The 17,110-nt window shown below is 44.5% G+C and overlaps 1 protein-coding gene across 10 annotated transcripts in view; it reads left to right on the plus strand.

Moving 5' to 3' along the window:
• The window catches only part of MITF (melanocyte inducing transcription factor), a 257,774-nt gene that overhangs the window by 216,204 nt on the left and 24,460 nt on the right, over positions 1-17,110 (plus strand). For 2 of the 10 annotated variants that reach the window (XM_073644740.1, XM_073644741.1), the window contains exon 1: positions 16,585-16,750. The exons of the other annotated variants lie outside the window; for them this stretch is intronic. In XM_073644740.1, the coding sequence (XP_073500841.1) occupies positions 16,718-16,750 (33 nt within the window). In that variant the 5' untranslated portion in view covers positions 16,585-16,717. Of the gene's footprint in view, positions 1-16,584; positions 16,751-17,110 lie in introns of those variants that run through there. 10 annotated transcript variants of the gene reach the window in all.

Below are 17,110 nucleotides of genomic sequence, written 5' to 3' on the forward strand. Positions count from 1 at the left end.
GCTCTGGAGTGTAATACAGGATGTAACTCAGGATCAGTAATGTAATGTGTGTACACAGTGACTGCACCAGCTGAATAGTGAGTGCTGCTCTGGAGTATAATACAGGATGTAACTCAGGATCAGTAATGTATGTACACAGTGACTGCACCAGCGGAACAGTGAGTGCAGCTCTGGAGTATAATACAGGATGTAATTCAGGATCAGTACAGGATCAGTAATGTAATGTATGTACACAGTGACTACACCAGCAGAATAGTGAGTGCAGCTCTGGAGTATAATACAGGATGTAACTCAGGATCAGTAATGTAATGAATGTACACAGTGACTGCACCAGCAGAATAGTGAGTGCAGCTCTGGAGTATAATGCAGGATGTAACTCAGGATCAGTACAGGATCAGTAATGTAATGTATGTACACAGTGACTGCACCAAGAGAATAGTGAGTGCAGCTCTGGAGTATAATACAGGATGTAACTCAGGATCAGTACAGGATCAGTAATGTAATGTATGTACACAGTGACTGCACCAGCAGAATAGTGAGTGCATCTCTGGAGTATAATACAGGATGTAACTCAGGATCAGTACAGGATCAGTAATGTACTGTATGTACACAGTGACTGCACCAGCAGAATAGTGAGCGCAGCTCTGGAGTATAATACAGGATGTAACTCAGGATCAGTAATGTAATGTATGTACACAGTGACTGCACCAGCGGAATAGTGAGTGCAGCTCTGGAGTATAATACAGGATGTAACTCAGGATCAGTACAGGATCAGTAATGTAATGTATGTACACAGTGACTGCACCAGCAGAATAGTGAGTGCAGCTCTGGAGTATAATACAGGATGTAACTCAGGATCAGTACAGGATCAGTAATGTACTGTATGTACACAGTGACTGCACCAGCAGAATAGTGAGCGCAGCTCTGGAGTATAATACAGGATGTAACTCAGGATCAGTAATGTAATGTATGTACACAGTGACTGCAGCAGCGGAATAGTGAGTGCATCTCTGGAGTATAATACAGGATGTAACTCAGGATCAGTACAGGATCAGTAATGTAATGTATGTACACAGTGACTGCACCAGCAGAATAGTGAGCGCAGCTCTGGAGTATAATACAGGATGTAACTCAGGATCAGTAATGTAATGTATGTACACAGTGACTGCACCAGCGGAATAGTGAGTGCAGCTCTGGAGTATAATACAGGATGTAACTCAGGATCAGTACAGGATCAGTAATGTACTGTATGTACACAGTGACTGCACCAGCAGAATAGTGAGCGCAGCTCTGGAGTATAATACAGGATGTAACTCAGGATCAGTACAGGATCAATAATGTAATGTATGTACACAGTGACTGCACCAGCAGAATAGTGAGTGCAGCTCTGGAGTATAATACAGGATGTAACGCAGGATCAGTACAGGATCAGTAATGTAATGTATGTACACAGTGACTGCACCAGCAGAATAGTGAGTGCAGCTCTGGAGAATAATGCAGGATGTAGCTCAGGATCAGTACAGGATCAGTAATGTAATGTATGTGCACAGTGACTGCACCAGCAGAATAGTGAGTGCAGCTCTGGAGTATAATACAGGATGTAACTCAGGATCAGTACAGGATCAGTAATGTAATGTATGTACACAGTGACTCTACCAGCAGAATAGTGAGTGCAGCTCTGGAGTATAATACAGGATGTAACTCAGGATTAATACAGGATAAGTAATGTAATGTATGTACACAGTGACTGCGCCAGCAGAATAGTGAGTGCAGCTCTGGAGTATAATACAGGATGTAACTCAGGATCAGTTATGTAATGTATGTACACAGTGACTGCATCAGCAGAATAGTGAGTGCAGCTCTGGAGTATAATACAGGATGTAACTCAGGATCAGTAATGTAATGTATGTACACAGTGAGTGCACCAGCAGAATAGTGAGTGCAGCTCTGGAGTATAATACAGGATGTAACTCAGGATCAGTACATGATCAGTAATGTAATGTATGTACACAGTGACTGCACCAGCAGAATAGTGAGCGCAGCTCTGGAGTATAATACAGGATGTAACTCAGGATCAGTACAGGAACAATAATGTAATGTATGTACACAGTGACTGCACCAGCAGAATAGTGAGTGCAGCTCTGGAGTATAATACAGGATGTAACGCAGGATCAGTACAGGATCAGTAATGTAATGTATGTACACAGTGACTGCACCAGCAGAATAGTGAGTGCAGCTCTGGAGAATAATGCAGGATGTAGCTCAGGATCAGTACAGGATCAGTAATGTAATGTTTGTGCACAGTGACTGCACCAGCAGAATAGTGAGTGCAGCTCTGGAGTATAATACAGGATGTAACTCAGGATCAGTTATGTAATGTATGTACACAGTGACTGCATCAGCAGAATAGTGAGTGCAGCTCTGGAGTATAATACAGGATGTAACTCAGGATCAGTAATGTAATGTATGTACACAGTGAGTGCACCAGCAGAATAGTGAGTGCAGCTCTGGAGTATAATACAGGATGTAACTCAGGATCAGTACATGATCAGTAATGTAATGTATGTACACAGTGACTGCACCAGCAGAATAGTGAGCGCAGCTCTGGAGTATAATACAGGATGTAACTCAGGATCAGTACAGGAACAATAATGTAATGTATGTACACAGTGACTGCACCAGCAGAATAGTGAGTGCAGCTCTGGAGTATAATACAGGATGTAACGCAGGATCAGTACAGGATCAGTAATGTAATGTATGTACACAGTGACTGCACCAGCAGAATAGTGAGTGCAGCTCTGGAGAATAATGCAGGATGTAGCTCAGGATCAGTACAGGATCAGTAATGTAATGTTTGTGCACAGTGACTGCACCAGCAGAATAGTGAGTGCAGCTCTGGAGTATAATACAGGATGTAACTCAGGATCAGTACAGGATCAGTAATGTAATGTATGTACACAGTGACTCTACCAGCAGAATAGTGAGTGCAGCTCTGGAGTATAATACAGGATGTAACTCAGGATCAATACAGGATAAGTAATGTAATGTATGTACACAGTGACTGCGCCAGCAGAATAGTGAGTGCCGCTCTGGAGTATAATACAGGATGTAACTCAGGATCAGTTATGTAATGTATGTACACAGTGACTGCATCAGCAGAATAGTGAGTGCAGCTCTGGGGTATAATGCAGGATGTAACTCAGGATCAGTACAGGATCAGTAATGTAATGTATGTACACAGTGACTGCACCAGCAGAATAGTGAGTGCAGCTCTGGAGTATAGTACAGGAGGTAACTCAGGATCAGTAATGTAATGTATGTACACAGTGACTGCACCAGCAGAATAGTAAGTGCAGCTCTGGAGTATAATACAGGATGTAACTCAGGATCAGTATTGTAATGTATGTACACAGTGACTGCACCAGCAGAATAGTGAGTGCAGCTCTGGAGTATAATACAGGATGTAACTCAGGATCAGTAATGTAATGTATGTACACAGTGACTGCACCAGCAGAATAGTAAGTGCAGCTCTGGAGTATAATACAGGATGTAACTCAGGATCAGTAATGTAATGTGTGTACACAGTGACTGCACCAGCAGAATAGTGAGTGCAGCTCTGGAGTATAATACAGGATATAACTCAGGATCAGTACAAGATCAGTAATGTAATGTATGTACACAGTGACTCCACCAGCAGAATAGTGAGCACAGCTCTGGAGGTTAATACAGTAGGTAGCTTGTGTGTAGTATAGGATAAGTAATACAATTAAGATAAAAAAATTGCTCAACTTTTCATGTAGATTATTTATAAACTGTAAACTGGATTTCCATGTGGCCTTACCCAATAAGATTCCTTCATCCCTTGCCATATTCATTTATACCATAGACAAATATATTACTTGGTCAAAAAGTATGTGCCCCCTCCATATTACACATGCAGGAGCTTTTCTGACCTCCCATTCTACATCCGTAGATATTAATATGGAGTTGGCCCCTCTGCAGATTTAACGGCTCCCGACCTTCTGGGAAGGATTTCTACAAGATTTTTGGATAAATGCTGTATTGAAACAGAGTGCACCAGACCATAGGGTGATACCTTTATAACAAGATATATTAAAGCCAGGTAATCTGCTCACCTGGGCAAGTTATGTAGGCACAACTGCTGTGAAAGCTCAATGACGATTGCTGCTGCTCCATGGCCAGGGGATGAACTCCACCAACATGGTTGAAGGAAAAGACAATTCACGACTTTGGGTTGCGCAAACCAAAATGATGATCCTTGATCCAATATATTGGCCCAAAACTGTGAATTGAAAAGATTTTGGAGGCGGCTATATGTAAGGGAGAAGACCGGGGTGTAAGTACTTTCAGAGCAAGGGATCCGGAACTGCCGGGGCCGTGCCTCTGGTTGCAGGGGGAAGACAGACTGCGATCACAGGAGTCAGGTGACTGGGAAGCTGGGGTGAGAGTGAGAGCTGGGAAGTCAGGTGACCAGGGAACTGGTGGCGTGGCTAAACTGAGGGAGAGACGAGGACATTTGCGCGAGAAAGCGGAGCTGGGTCCTGCTCAGCAGAGCAGTGTGATAGGGTCCAGGCTCCTGGCTCCAGTACTTGGAGCAAGATCCGAGTTCAGTGGACTGGAGGAGTCAAGCCGACTAGAGGGAGAAGAGACGCAGGGTCCGTGGAGCCGAGCACGTGAGGTGCCGTGTTATGGACTAGGGGCTCAGCGGGTAAAACCGGAGACTGCCCTCTGCCACCAGAAGACGGAGCATTGTTTGGGCGGGGAAGCCTGAAAAATCAACACCGGCATCAGCTGGCAACTGCCTTGTGAGGAGCAAGAGTCAGCTAAGTGAAAAAACTGTCGATTATAATCGGTTCGACTCTGCTACATCTAGTTAAACTGTGAACTGTCAGTAATAGACTTTTACCTGCTACTTCCCTTGTTTTTCCCCCATATTTTCCCCTGTTGCTCCCTGCGTGGAGGTTGACCCTGTTATCTTAAACCTCCCCTGTTTGTTAACCCCGTATTGGCTGCTCTGTGTTTCTGTGTCACTGCATCTAAAGTACCCGTGTTACATATAGGAATTTTTTGCCCCTTCTTCAAGAAATACATTTGTGAGGTCAGACCCTGATGTTGGGGAGAGATCAGGCTCACAATCTCCAGTCTAGTTCCTTCCAAATATTCTACATGGGGTTGAGGTCCTGGATCTATGCGGCCAGTCATGGACTTCCAACAATCTTCCCCAACCGTTCCTTTATGGACCTTGTGCACTGGGCACAGTCTTTGGGAACATAAAAGGGTCTTCCCCAAACTGCTACCATAAACTTGGAAGCTACAATTGTGCAAAATGTCTTGTGTACTGAAGAAGTAAGATTTCCCTTCTCTGAAGGTAAGAGGCCTTGACCAATCCTTGGTGATGTATGGCTGCTATCAGCTGTTCGGCCATGAAGATCCCGGCGGGGGGCCAGAGATTATACCCGGAGGGAATGGGGCCGATTGAAAATCCTGTATTCAATGATTAATACTTGTATCCATATAACTTATCTTCAATATGTATCGTTTGACTAAAAACCCAAATCTTGAAATATTTTAAACTTTTCTTCAAAATCCCATGATACTGCAATCTTTGACATAACAAAAACTTCCATTCACCCAGGAGAAGACGGGACTGGAAAAATAACTTATTTTTAAATGATAAACTGAAAGACCTACGGCAATTCAGACAGAACAAATGTCTATTCTGTCCTGGAGCCGAATGTACGTCCTCTGTAAATCTGTGGTATGTTCACCCCCCCCCCCCCATCCCAGCTGCATTATTCCAACATCATAAACTTATTGGTGGGTTGATGAATCACAGCAATATGGTTCCCAGAACACGTCCCGTTGGTCCCTCTATGTCTTGCATGAAAGAAGTTTCCGTGCTCAATAATTATGCTTAAAAATATAATAACTTCTAACTTCCTAATACAATACTTTCATTGAAAACTTTACAGTTATTGGGGGTAAAATTAAACAGTAATATAGTCATGTCGTCCTTAAGTGATGGGGCATCGTTGAGGAAAGTTTGGGCATACTTGCCAACTTTCTGATACTAGTATCTGAGGTAGAAGAGTTTTGCGCTGTGTGGAGCAAATCACCAGAGACCCCCTGGATGATGTAATTTTGCCATTGTAGGGCACATGCAATAGAGTTATGGGGCAAAAATATAAACAATGCAATCAGTAAGATACTGGTTTATAGACACTAAGTTTTCTTAGTTATTTTTTATTTTTGTTGTGGTTTTTTGGGACATGTGTTGTTTCCTTAATAAGTATATATATTGGACATGTATTGTTTTTGTTGTTGTTTATTGTTTTATTTTGTGTTTTTCTTCAACATTTCTTTTGGCTCAAGACATCCCGAGATGAGTGGCCCGAGTTACTCACTTGACAGATTAAGGCTGCGAAAACAAAAATCATCCATTTTTTACATCCACATTTAACAAAATAATAAGAAGTCATATTTCTCTGTAAACTTTGCAGTAAATCTGATAAAAAGGGATGCCATACACATAATGTCAATACAGCATTCATTTTTTTATGCACCCATTGAGTCCTATGTGCATTCTGCAGGTTTTTTTTTTACAATTGTCCTGGAAGGAAAACAGCTCACCTGAACTAGTTCATTCACTTGCATTGTGGGGGCATCATACTGTGTATTGAATGCACTATTGGGAGCATCATACTATGTGGAGTAATGCACTGTTTGGGCATCATACTGTGTGGGTGGATTCACTGTGGGGGCATCATACTGTGCGGAATAATGCACTGTGGGGGCACCATACTATGTGGAATAATGCACTGTGGGTGCATCATACTGTGTGGAGTAATGCAATGTGGGGGCATCATACTGTGTGGGGGAATGCACTGTTTGGGCATCATCCTATGTGGGGGAATGCACTGTGGGGCCAACATACTGTGTGGAGTAATGCTCTGTGGGGGCATAATACTGTGTGGGAGAATGCATTGTGGGGGCATAATACTGTCTGGGAGAATGCACTGTGGGGGCATCATACTGTGTGGGGGAATGCACTGTGGGGGCATCATACTGATTGGGAGGATTGGGAGATGGGTGGCATCATACTGTGTGGGAGAATGTGTTACAGGTGTGTCAGAGGTGACAGTCGCCCTGCAGTGGGTTGCAGGAGATCTCTATGTTTGGCATTGCAGACAGCTTCTTAGATAACAGGCTGTCTTTAGGACTGAGCGGCTACCTCTCTCTTGCTAATTAGCTCTCTGGCCTGGGTGTATATATACCTGGTGTGTATGAGAAGGAGTCGCCGGCTATACCCATTTCTAGTTGTGAAGCTTAGCAGGAGCAGTACTTCATCCTCTTTGGAGCTTGAGGCCGTGTGGTTATTTGGAGTTCATCTAAAGCTAAGCCATTTCCCCTGTTTTATCCACCCTTGTTGTCTATAGAGTTTAGTGTAGGTTGACTAGTGCTCATCTCCTTCCATCCCTAGCCGTAGCCATACGCCAGGGAGAGTAGGGCGAGACACGTGTGCGGTGATTGCTGAGGAGACAATATAGGGACAGAGTGATGCTAGACCAGACTAGGAGGTCTCCACTTCCCCCTTTTTCTAGTGTCTGGGCTCCCTTTCCCTTTTCCCTCTGTGTTGCACTAAGTCTTTCCCAAAGGCATCTATCAAGACATATGGCCAAAAACATGGCAGCCTCCAAGGACTGAGGACTTTCATATGCGGCCAAGGCATCTTTCAACCTTTCATCAAGCCCCTCACACACCCGTGACAGAATGCACTGTTTGAGCATCATACTGTGTGGGGGAATGCACTGCGAGGGCATCATACTGTGTGGGGGAATACACTGTGGGGGCATCATACTGTGGGAGAATGCACTGTGGGGGCATCATACTGTGTGAGGGAATGCACTGTGGGGACATCACACTGTGTGGGGGAATGCACTGTGGGGGCATCATACTGTGTGGGGGAATACACTGTGGGGGCATCATACTGTGGGAGAATGCACTGTGGGGGCATCATACTGTGTGGGGGAATGCAGGGTGGGGACATCATCATGAGTCATTTGTGCATTCTGCAGTGTTTTTTTACTATCGTCCTGGAAGGAAAACATCTCATCTGAACTAGTTCATTCACTTGCATTGTGGGGGCATCATACTGTGTATTGAATGCACTATTGGGGGTATCATACTATGTGGAGTAATGCACTGTTTGGGCATCACACTGTGTGGGAGAATGCACTGTGGGGGCATCACACTGTGGGGGCATCATACTGTGTGGGGGAATGCACTGTGGGGGCATCATACTGTGGGAGAATGCACTGTGGGGGCATCATACTGTGGGAGAATGCACTGTGGGGGCATCATAATGTGTGGAGGAATGCACTGTGAGGGCATCACACTGTGTGGGAGAATGCACTGTGGGGGAATCACACTGTGTGGGGGAATGCACTGTGGGGGCATCACACTGTGGGGGCATCATACTGTGTGGGGGAATGCACTGTGGGGGCATCATACTGTGGGGGAATGCACTGTGGGGGCATCATAATGTGTAGGGGAATGCACTGTGAGGGCATCCTACTGTGTGGGAGAATGCACTGTGGGGGAATCACACTGTGTGAGGGAATGCACTGTGGGGGCAGCACACTGTGTGGGGAAATGCACTGTGGGGGCTTCCCACTGTGTGCGAGAATGCACTGTGGGGGCATCATACTGTCTGTGTGGTGGGCATTGCGAGTACATTTATATATATCCATCTTTTCTGTCTTCAAAAGTTAGGAGGGGTGTTACTGTCCTTGTTTTTGGCATGGATTATGGATATTTGACAAGTTATGGATATTTGACATAGTTGTTGGATAAGAGTGTAAAACAAATCTTATTTTACAGCCCCATTAAGCGACTAGCCGATCGCACAAACCAGAGCTTTGTCTGAAGCAAATATGCCTGATTAACTGTAAACCCTAGAATTAGTTCTAGCGTTGACCATGTAAAGCAGCTAATAAAGTCGTCTACAAGGTGCTTTCCAGATTACAGATGTTTGGACACAATCAGTACTAGTTCATCTTTATATTACCCCACTGTCCAACCCTTTAGGTTGGACATTTATGTTCGATGTTTTAGGAGAATACAAACTTACTATATTGTGTTTCAGTTGCAGTAACACTTTCCACCACCAGAGGCAACGGTGCTCCCAACTCTAGTAGAAATCTACTGCAGACAATAAAATGAGCAAAATGTAGAATTACAATGTGAGTAAAGGCTAAAGCATAATGCTATGAAACTGGGGCTTAGAAGCAAGTTTTTTCTCATTAGCAGATATTAATATAGGAGAGGTAAAAGATATCAAAGCAAAGCTAACATTCATGTCTGATTAAACATGTTCCACCAAGTCTTACTCCTTATCGCTCCACAGAATCTTCATGTTCTGTCTCTTATGCCTCCTTTCATTGCCTTGTCCACCATGGTCTGATTATAAAAAGGCTTTTTGTTTTTGGCAGACCCTTGTCAAATGCTTCTTTAAAGTCTGTTGACCTAAGGGGTAAGAGAGGGGGTCAAGACTCTTTGCTACTAAAGACAAGGTTGACCTCCAGATATGGCTCCAGACGGGTTGACTAAAACAACCAAAGGATGAATATGGACATACGTGGAGAGGATGGAGAGGGTCGCTCAAGCTCAAGTTGACCCCAACCCCCTTTCTAATTGCAGTGGTTACCAAAAGAGAAAGGAATATGCCTGCTAAGGGGTGAGGTGGGGTGATATGACATAACCCCAAGGGAAATGCCCAAATTTGATTTCTTACAACCTCTTCAACTACATCCGACTATAAGGTGAAGCTTTTCAAATATATAGTCATTCTCTTATGTTTTTGCTATTTTACAGCACAATTTCATGCAAAACATTCCCTTTTTTAATTATCCCTCTTGCTGCCCCTTTCTGTATCCTTGTATATATATATACAAGGATACAGACAGGGGCAGCAAGAGGGATAATTAAAAAAGAGAATATTTTTGTCCTGGTCTGCAAATAGGACCATGGTACATTTCAACAATGGTGATGTTAAAGGGTTAATCCCGTCTTCTTTCATGGCTATAGTCGGATAAAGCTTGTAAATAGAAGAAATTTTGCAAGTTGCTAATTATCAAAAATTTCAACCGTTCTTGAGATATTTACGCTTTTCTTTTATTTACAGCTTGTTGGCTTAGAGACCGACCGCTGCTGCTAGACAACAGAACATGCAAAATGCTAGCAGTCTCTTTACCATTGAGCTAGTTATCACTGTTTTGAAGCTGGCCAGGATCGCTTGAGCGAAAATTACCTCCTATTATCATCCAGCAGCGGTGGTCGGTTTCCTAGACAGCGAGCTGTAAACAAAAGAAAAGTGTTAATATCTCAAGAACGGCGGAAAATTTTAACAAGCAGTAAATTGCAAAAGTGCTTGATTTTACGAAAACTATCCAATAATATCCTTCTAGAAAGAAGGGAATAACTCTTTAAATTACCTTATCACTTATGGGGTGGTCTTCTACTTAAGCAAGGATGTTCAGAGGAGGGCTAGGATGCATTTTGGCAATGGCTAGTTCAGATCGCTTATGGAGGTCCTCTATGAGGGCTAGGAAGTTTAAAGATTGGACTAGGATGCATTCATTGTAGAAACCGTATCACTTAGGGGGGATTCTGTATGGGCTAGGAGATGCATAGGGGGGATTTCTGGAAGTCACTATTTTAGGCACTAGCTTAGGGGACTATTTTACTACCCTCTGTGTGTTTGAAGGTAAGAATCGACCTTTCCAGACAACAAAAAAATGAATGGCTATCAGCATAAAGTTGGGCATGTACAGTATCTGAAAGTGCTCCGAAATATTGGTAGCCATAAGGAAGCAGTCACACCCTGGTCCTTGTGCCACTTGTACAGATACCCAAATTATAATGACACATTATATAAAGGGGGCTCTTTTTCAGATTGTTAAGGACAAAGACCCCAATTTATCAAAAGTGGCATTTTGTAAGTGTTAATGAAGGGAGCGCTGGAGCAAGAGGCGCCAAATTCAGTATCCGTCGTGCACTAGTGTTGAGCAAACGTACTCGGATAAGGTGTTATCCAAGCACGCTTGTGTCCTAACCGAGTGTCTTTGGTGTGCTCGAATACTATGTTCGAGTTGCCGCTGCTGCATGTCTCGCGACTGTTAGACAGCCACAATATATGCAGGGATTACCTAACAAACAGAGAGGGGGCCGACAATGCCAGCGCACATTTCAGCTGTATGTGCCTGCGAGGACGCACATTTAGCTGAAATGCATTCCAGTGCTGAAACCCGCCAGGTCCCTGCAACACAGTACATGTTGCCAGCCAATCAGAAGCCAGCAGCTGACAGCGGCGTGTACATGATTGGCTGCACTTGGCAGTGACATCATACGCTTCCCGTTGCTTGCACGCTGAAATCAGTTGCCGGCTTCTACGCTGGCTAAAGCAGAGGACGTCACGTGTGGTAGGAACAAGGGAAGGTGAGTAGAATCGTTTATTTATTTTTAAAGAACAGCGGCAGAACCTGGGACATATATACAAGGATGGGCCAAGGATAGGGGTTCATATATACCAGGATGGGCCCAAGATGGGGAATATATACCAAGATGGGGCCCAGAATGGCGGACATATATACTAGGATGGGCCAAGAATAGGGGTTCATATATGCCAGGATGGGCCCAAGATGGGGGATATATACCAGGATGGGGGACATATATACCAAGATGAGAGACATATATACCAGGATGGACCCAGGATGGGGGACATATATACCAGGATGAGAGACATATATACCAGGATCGGGGACATATATACCAGGATGGGGCCCAGGATGGGGGTCATATATACCAGGATGAAGGACATATATACTAGGATGGACCCAGAATGGGGGTCATATATAACAGGATCGGGGACATATACAGTACAGACCAAAAGTTTGGACACACCTTCTCATTTAAAGATTTTTCTGTATTTTCATGACTATGAAAATTGTACATCCACACTGAAGGCATCAAAACTATGAATTAACACATGTGGAATTATATACTTAACAAAAAAGTGTGAAACAACTGAAAATATGTCTTATATTCTAGGTTCTTCAAAGTAGCCACCTTTTGCTTTGATGACTGCTTTGCACACTCTTGGCATTCTCTTGATGAGCTTCAAGAAGTCGTCACCGGAAATGGTCTTCCAACAATCTTGAAGGAGTTCCCAGAGATGCTTAGCATTTGTTGGCCCTTTTGCCTTCACTCTGCGGTCCAGCTCACCCCAAACCATCTCGATTGGGTTCAGGTCTGGTGACTGTGGAGGCCAGGTCATCTGGCGTAGCCCCCCATCACTCTCCTTCTTGGTCAAATAGCCCTTACACAGCCTGGAGGTGTGTTTGGGGTCATTGTCCTGTTGAAAAATAAATGATGGTCCAACTAAACGCAAACCGGATGGAATAGCATGCTGCTGCAAGATGCTGTGGTAGCCATGCTGGTTCAGTATGCCTTCAATTTTGAATAAATCCCCAACAGTGTCACCAGCAAAGCACCCCCACACCATCACACCTCCTCCTCCATGCTTCACGGTGGGAACCAGGCATGTAGAGTCCATCCGTTCACCTTTTCTGCGTCGCACAAAAACACGGTGGTTGGAACCAAAGATCTTAAATTTGGACTCATCAGACCAAAGCACAGATTTCCACTGGTCTAATGTCCATTCCTTGTGTTCTTTAGCCCAAACAAGTCTCTTCTGCTTGTTGCCTGTCCTTAGCAGTGGTTTCCTAGCAGCTATTTTACCATGAAGGCCTGCTGCACAAAGTCTCCTCTTAACAGTTGTTGTAGAGATGTGTCTGCTGCTAGAACTCTGTGTGGCATTGACCTGGTCTCTAATCTGAGCTGCTGTTAACCTGACAGGGCCCACCTGTGAAGTGAAAACCATTTCCAGTGACTACCTCTTGAAGCTCATCAAGAGAATGCCAAGAGTGTGCAAAGCCGTCATCAAAGCGAAAGGTGGCTACTTTGAAGAACCTAGACATATACTGCCATCCAGCCTGTCATCCCGCAGACACTGAGAAGCGCAGGCATGCTTTCGCTCCTCAGTGTCAGGCTGTGACGGCATCCAGATGAGCCAAGTCTCTCATGCTCACCGCATGCGCAGGAGAATTCTCCCACGCTGTCAGTGACATGCATGAGGTGAGCTGAGTTCATTGTCGGCTCATCTTTATGCCGTCACAGCCAGACACTGAGGAGCGCAAGCATGCATGCGCTTCTCAGTGTCTGCGGGATGACAGGCTGGATGGCAGCGTTCTGCTGCGGTCCAGCCTGTCATGTGAATGTAGCAGAGCTGAAGCTGTCCTGGGAACCATGGAAAGGTAAGGATGAGGTTGCTTTATTATTTTTCTTTTATTGCAGGAGATCGTTGGCTTCAGCTGGAATGGGCGTGATGGTAAGTAGAGTTTAATTTAGGAAAATAAAGAATTATGTCTTTATTTCAATTAAAGGACTTTATTCTGGGTGTTGTGTTTTTTTTAAATACTTTACTAGAAATTCATGGTGGTCATGTCTAATATTGGCGTGACCCCATGAATTTCGGGCTTAGGGCCAGCTGATAATACCAAGCTGGCCCTAACCCCTTTATTACCCAGTGAGCCACCGCACCAGGGCCCTGGATGAGCTGGATACAGCGCCAGAAGATGGCGCTTCTATGAACGCAACATTTTCCGGGGTGGCTGCGGACTGCAGTTCGCAGCGGGGGGGGCCACAAAGCTTGGGCCTCCCTGCGCTGTGGATTCCAGCCCCCAGCTGCTTAGTTGTACCTGGCTGGACACAAAAATAGGGCGAAGCCCCACATATTTTTTTTTTTAAACTTATTTCATGAAATTCATGAAATAATAAAAAAAAGGGCTTCCCTATATTGTTGTGTCCGGCCAGGTACAAATAGGCAGCTGGGAGTTGGGCGCAGCCCGTTCCTGGATTCTGTACCTGGCTGGCATACAAAAATATGGCAAAGCCCACGTAAAAATTTTTGGGAAAAATTAATTAAAAAATAATAATTTAGGGGCTGCATCTTTATTAACCCCTCAAGTGTCATTTAGTGTTAAAATAAAGGATTTATTAAAAAAAAAATTGGCGTGGGATCCCCCATAATTTTAGTCTCTAGCGGAGGTTAAGCAGACAGCTGGGGCTGATGTTTGAAGCCTGGGAAGGGGGTAATACCCACGGAGCTTCCCAGGCTACTAATATCAGCCCCCAGCTGAATACCTAGCCTTTACTAGCTATTAAAATGGGAGACCCCCCCAAAAAAATGACGTGGGGTCCCCCCTATTTTAATAGCAAAGGCTAGGCATACAGCTGGGGGCTGATATTAATAGCCCAGGAAGGGTGCCATGAATATTGGCCCCCTCCCAGGCTAGAAACACCAGCCGTCAGCCGCCCCAGAAATGGCGCATCCATAGGATGCGCCAATTCTGGCACTTAGCCTCGCTCTTCCACGCTGCCCTGGGGGGTAATAGGGTTGGGGTTCATGTCAGCGCCAGCTGCCATGAAGCCCAGGTTAGTAATGATGGGCGTCTATAAGACACCCCCATTACTAACCTACAAAGTGTTAAAAAGAAAAAACACATACTACACCCATAAAAAAATAATTTATTTGAAATAAAACACACCATTTTATTTAATTCTTAGTTTACTAAAAAAAAATAGTTACCTGTCCACGTTGCACAGCTGTCACATCTGGAGATGGTGACAGCTGTGCATGGCTGCTGTAAGCTCACACTGCCGGGAACACGTCCGCTCCCGGCAGCGGGAGCCACTGACTGAGGTCACCGGAGTGCATTCAGGCAGCGCAGCTCCGGAGACCTCCTTTACCGCACTGCTGTACCGTGGGAATTTCTCACGATACAGCAGGGCCGTAAAGGAGCTGACCGGAGCAGCGCTGCCTGAACTCCGGCGAACCCGCTTATGCAATGACGGGGCTGCTTTACGGCCCCGTCATTCTAGCGGCGGCAGCGGTTCAGAGCGGTCACATTCTATGTGGCTGCTCTAAACTGGAGATCATCGTGGGACACTCGTGGACTACTACGGAGGGGTAAGGATAAGGTTGTGGTTTATTATTTTATATTTTATTACAGGAGATCGATGGCTTCGGGGAATTAGGTGTCTAGGTGAGTATAGGTGTATTTTTTTATTTTTTACTTTATTTTAGGTGGCGATCGGCGGGGACAGGTAATGTATGAACTAATTTATTGTAGGTAACCACTGGCCACCAATGACATGTATTTAAAATTTATTGGGGACACAGTAGGGCAATTTAAATAGCAGGATCAGGCTGATGGGAACTACTGCTCCCATCGAGTTGATCCTGCTGGCACGAGTGGACGGGTGACAGACATAGGCCGATGGGAGTAGTAGTGTCACATCGGCCTATGTCTGCCTGCACGCACACACCCGCACACATCGCACAGACACCGCGCACACCCGCAGACATCGCACAGACACCCGCACACACCAATCATGACGGGCTGATCGTCTGGGAGGTGAGGCTGACCTGTGCGGCCGTGGGAAAGTTCATGTGAGTTCATGCAATGCAGTCAAGCATGAACTCACATGAACCCTCTGAGGGCACCGCAGCGACTTCAAATGAACAGCTGATCAGCATCACCTGATACCTCAGCTGTTCATTTGAAATAACCGGCGGGAAAGCGCAGCACAGAACGGGAAAGCCGGCGGTGAAGTCTTTTCATTGCCGGCTTCCCCGCCCTGGTCCTTCGCTCCCCGCTCCTTGGTGCTGCGCTCCCCGCCCTGTCCTAACTTACGATCGGGATGAGAGGTGGCGAGGGGAGCGGAGGATCGGGGTGGTAGGCTGCGGGGAAGCAGTATTGGGCTGTGTGATTGTTTAAAAGCCGGCGGGCGGTAAAAAGCCGCCGGCTTTTAAACAATCAGGAGAATTCTCCCACGCTGGGATGGCATTCTGATGACGGGCTGGATCGCAGCTGAGCGCTGCCACCCTGCTTGTCATCCTTCAGAGACACTGCAGAGCGCAGGCATTATGGGAACTTCCGATTCCGGTATCCAATATTGTAAAAATATCGGAACTCAGTATCGGAACTCCGATACCGTGAATATCGGCCGATACCCGATATTACAGTATCGGAATGCTCAACACTAGTCGTGATACAAATTATCCCTTGAGCATACAAATGGTAGAACCGTCCCGTTCTAGGTATAAAAGGAAGCTATACACGTGTGAAGGAAACTCATGCGTAGAAATTTTATTTTGAAAAAATGTAAATAAAATGAAAGAAAAAAAAAAAGACCAACTTTTTAACCTTCTAGATTAGAATGCATGCCATTGTATATCAGTAGCACTGGAACAAAAGATGAATAGACGGAACGCCTGGAGCGATTTGTCAATTAAAGAGATCCTTTTATGTTTATGAAAAAGCATGACGTCAAAGTTGTTAAAAAAACAGTATCCAAATAAATGGCTACTCTCTCATTGCCTCCGAAAAGCCTCTTGTATGAAGTGTTTGTTTCTTTACACGCGTAACTAATTAGCTTAGCTTATTATAAGCCCTGGACTCCAGTAATGAAGTTTCTCTAGCACACTTTAAAAAAAAAAACTTGTTTGTGGTGGTTGTGTAAGGCTGCGCTCCAGAGCCAAAATTAAAGGATTTAGGTTAAAGCTCAAACTAATATGCTGGAAATGCTCGACTATAACCATTACCAGGTGAGATTCTGTTGCTTATTTATATATTATTATTTTTGGATTATTTTTTTGCTATATTTATATATTATATATTTGCTTATATGACAGTTTATATAGTTTATTACAACTTTTTATGTCTTGGATTTGGCATCATGATATATTGTCTCATAGTATTGAAAGTAAATCTGTTGTCTTCATCCTTCATCTTCTGCAACAAATATTTATCTACAATTTATCGCGGTAATTTGTACATTTTGTAAGTTTTCAGTACCTCTTTAAATAATTAAACATTTTGAAAAGTAATACTATTCCTTAGTTTTACCAATAATTCAATTATTAGGAATTTGGCGTTTTACTATATGTTGGATACGAGATCATTTT

This window comes from Phyllobates terribilis, unplaced genomic scaffold (assembly GCF_046119375.1).
Source record: "Phyllobates terribilis strain yellow unplaced genomic scaffold, ASM4611937v1 Scaffold_8__6_contigs__length_399053987, whole genome shotgun sequence".
NCBI lineage: Eukaryota > Metazoa > Chordata > Amphibia > Anura > Dendrobatidae > Phyllobates > Phyllobates terribilis.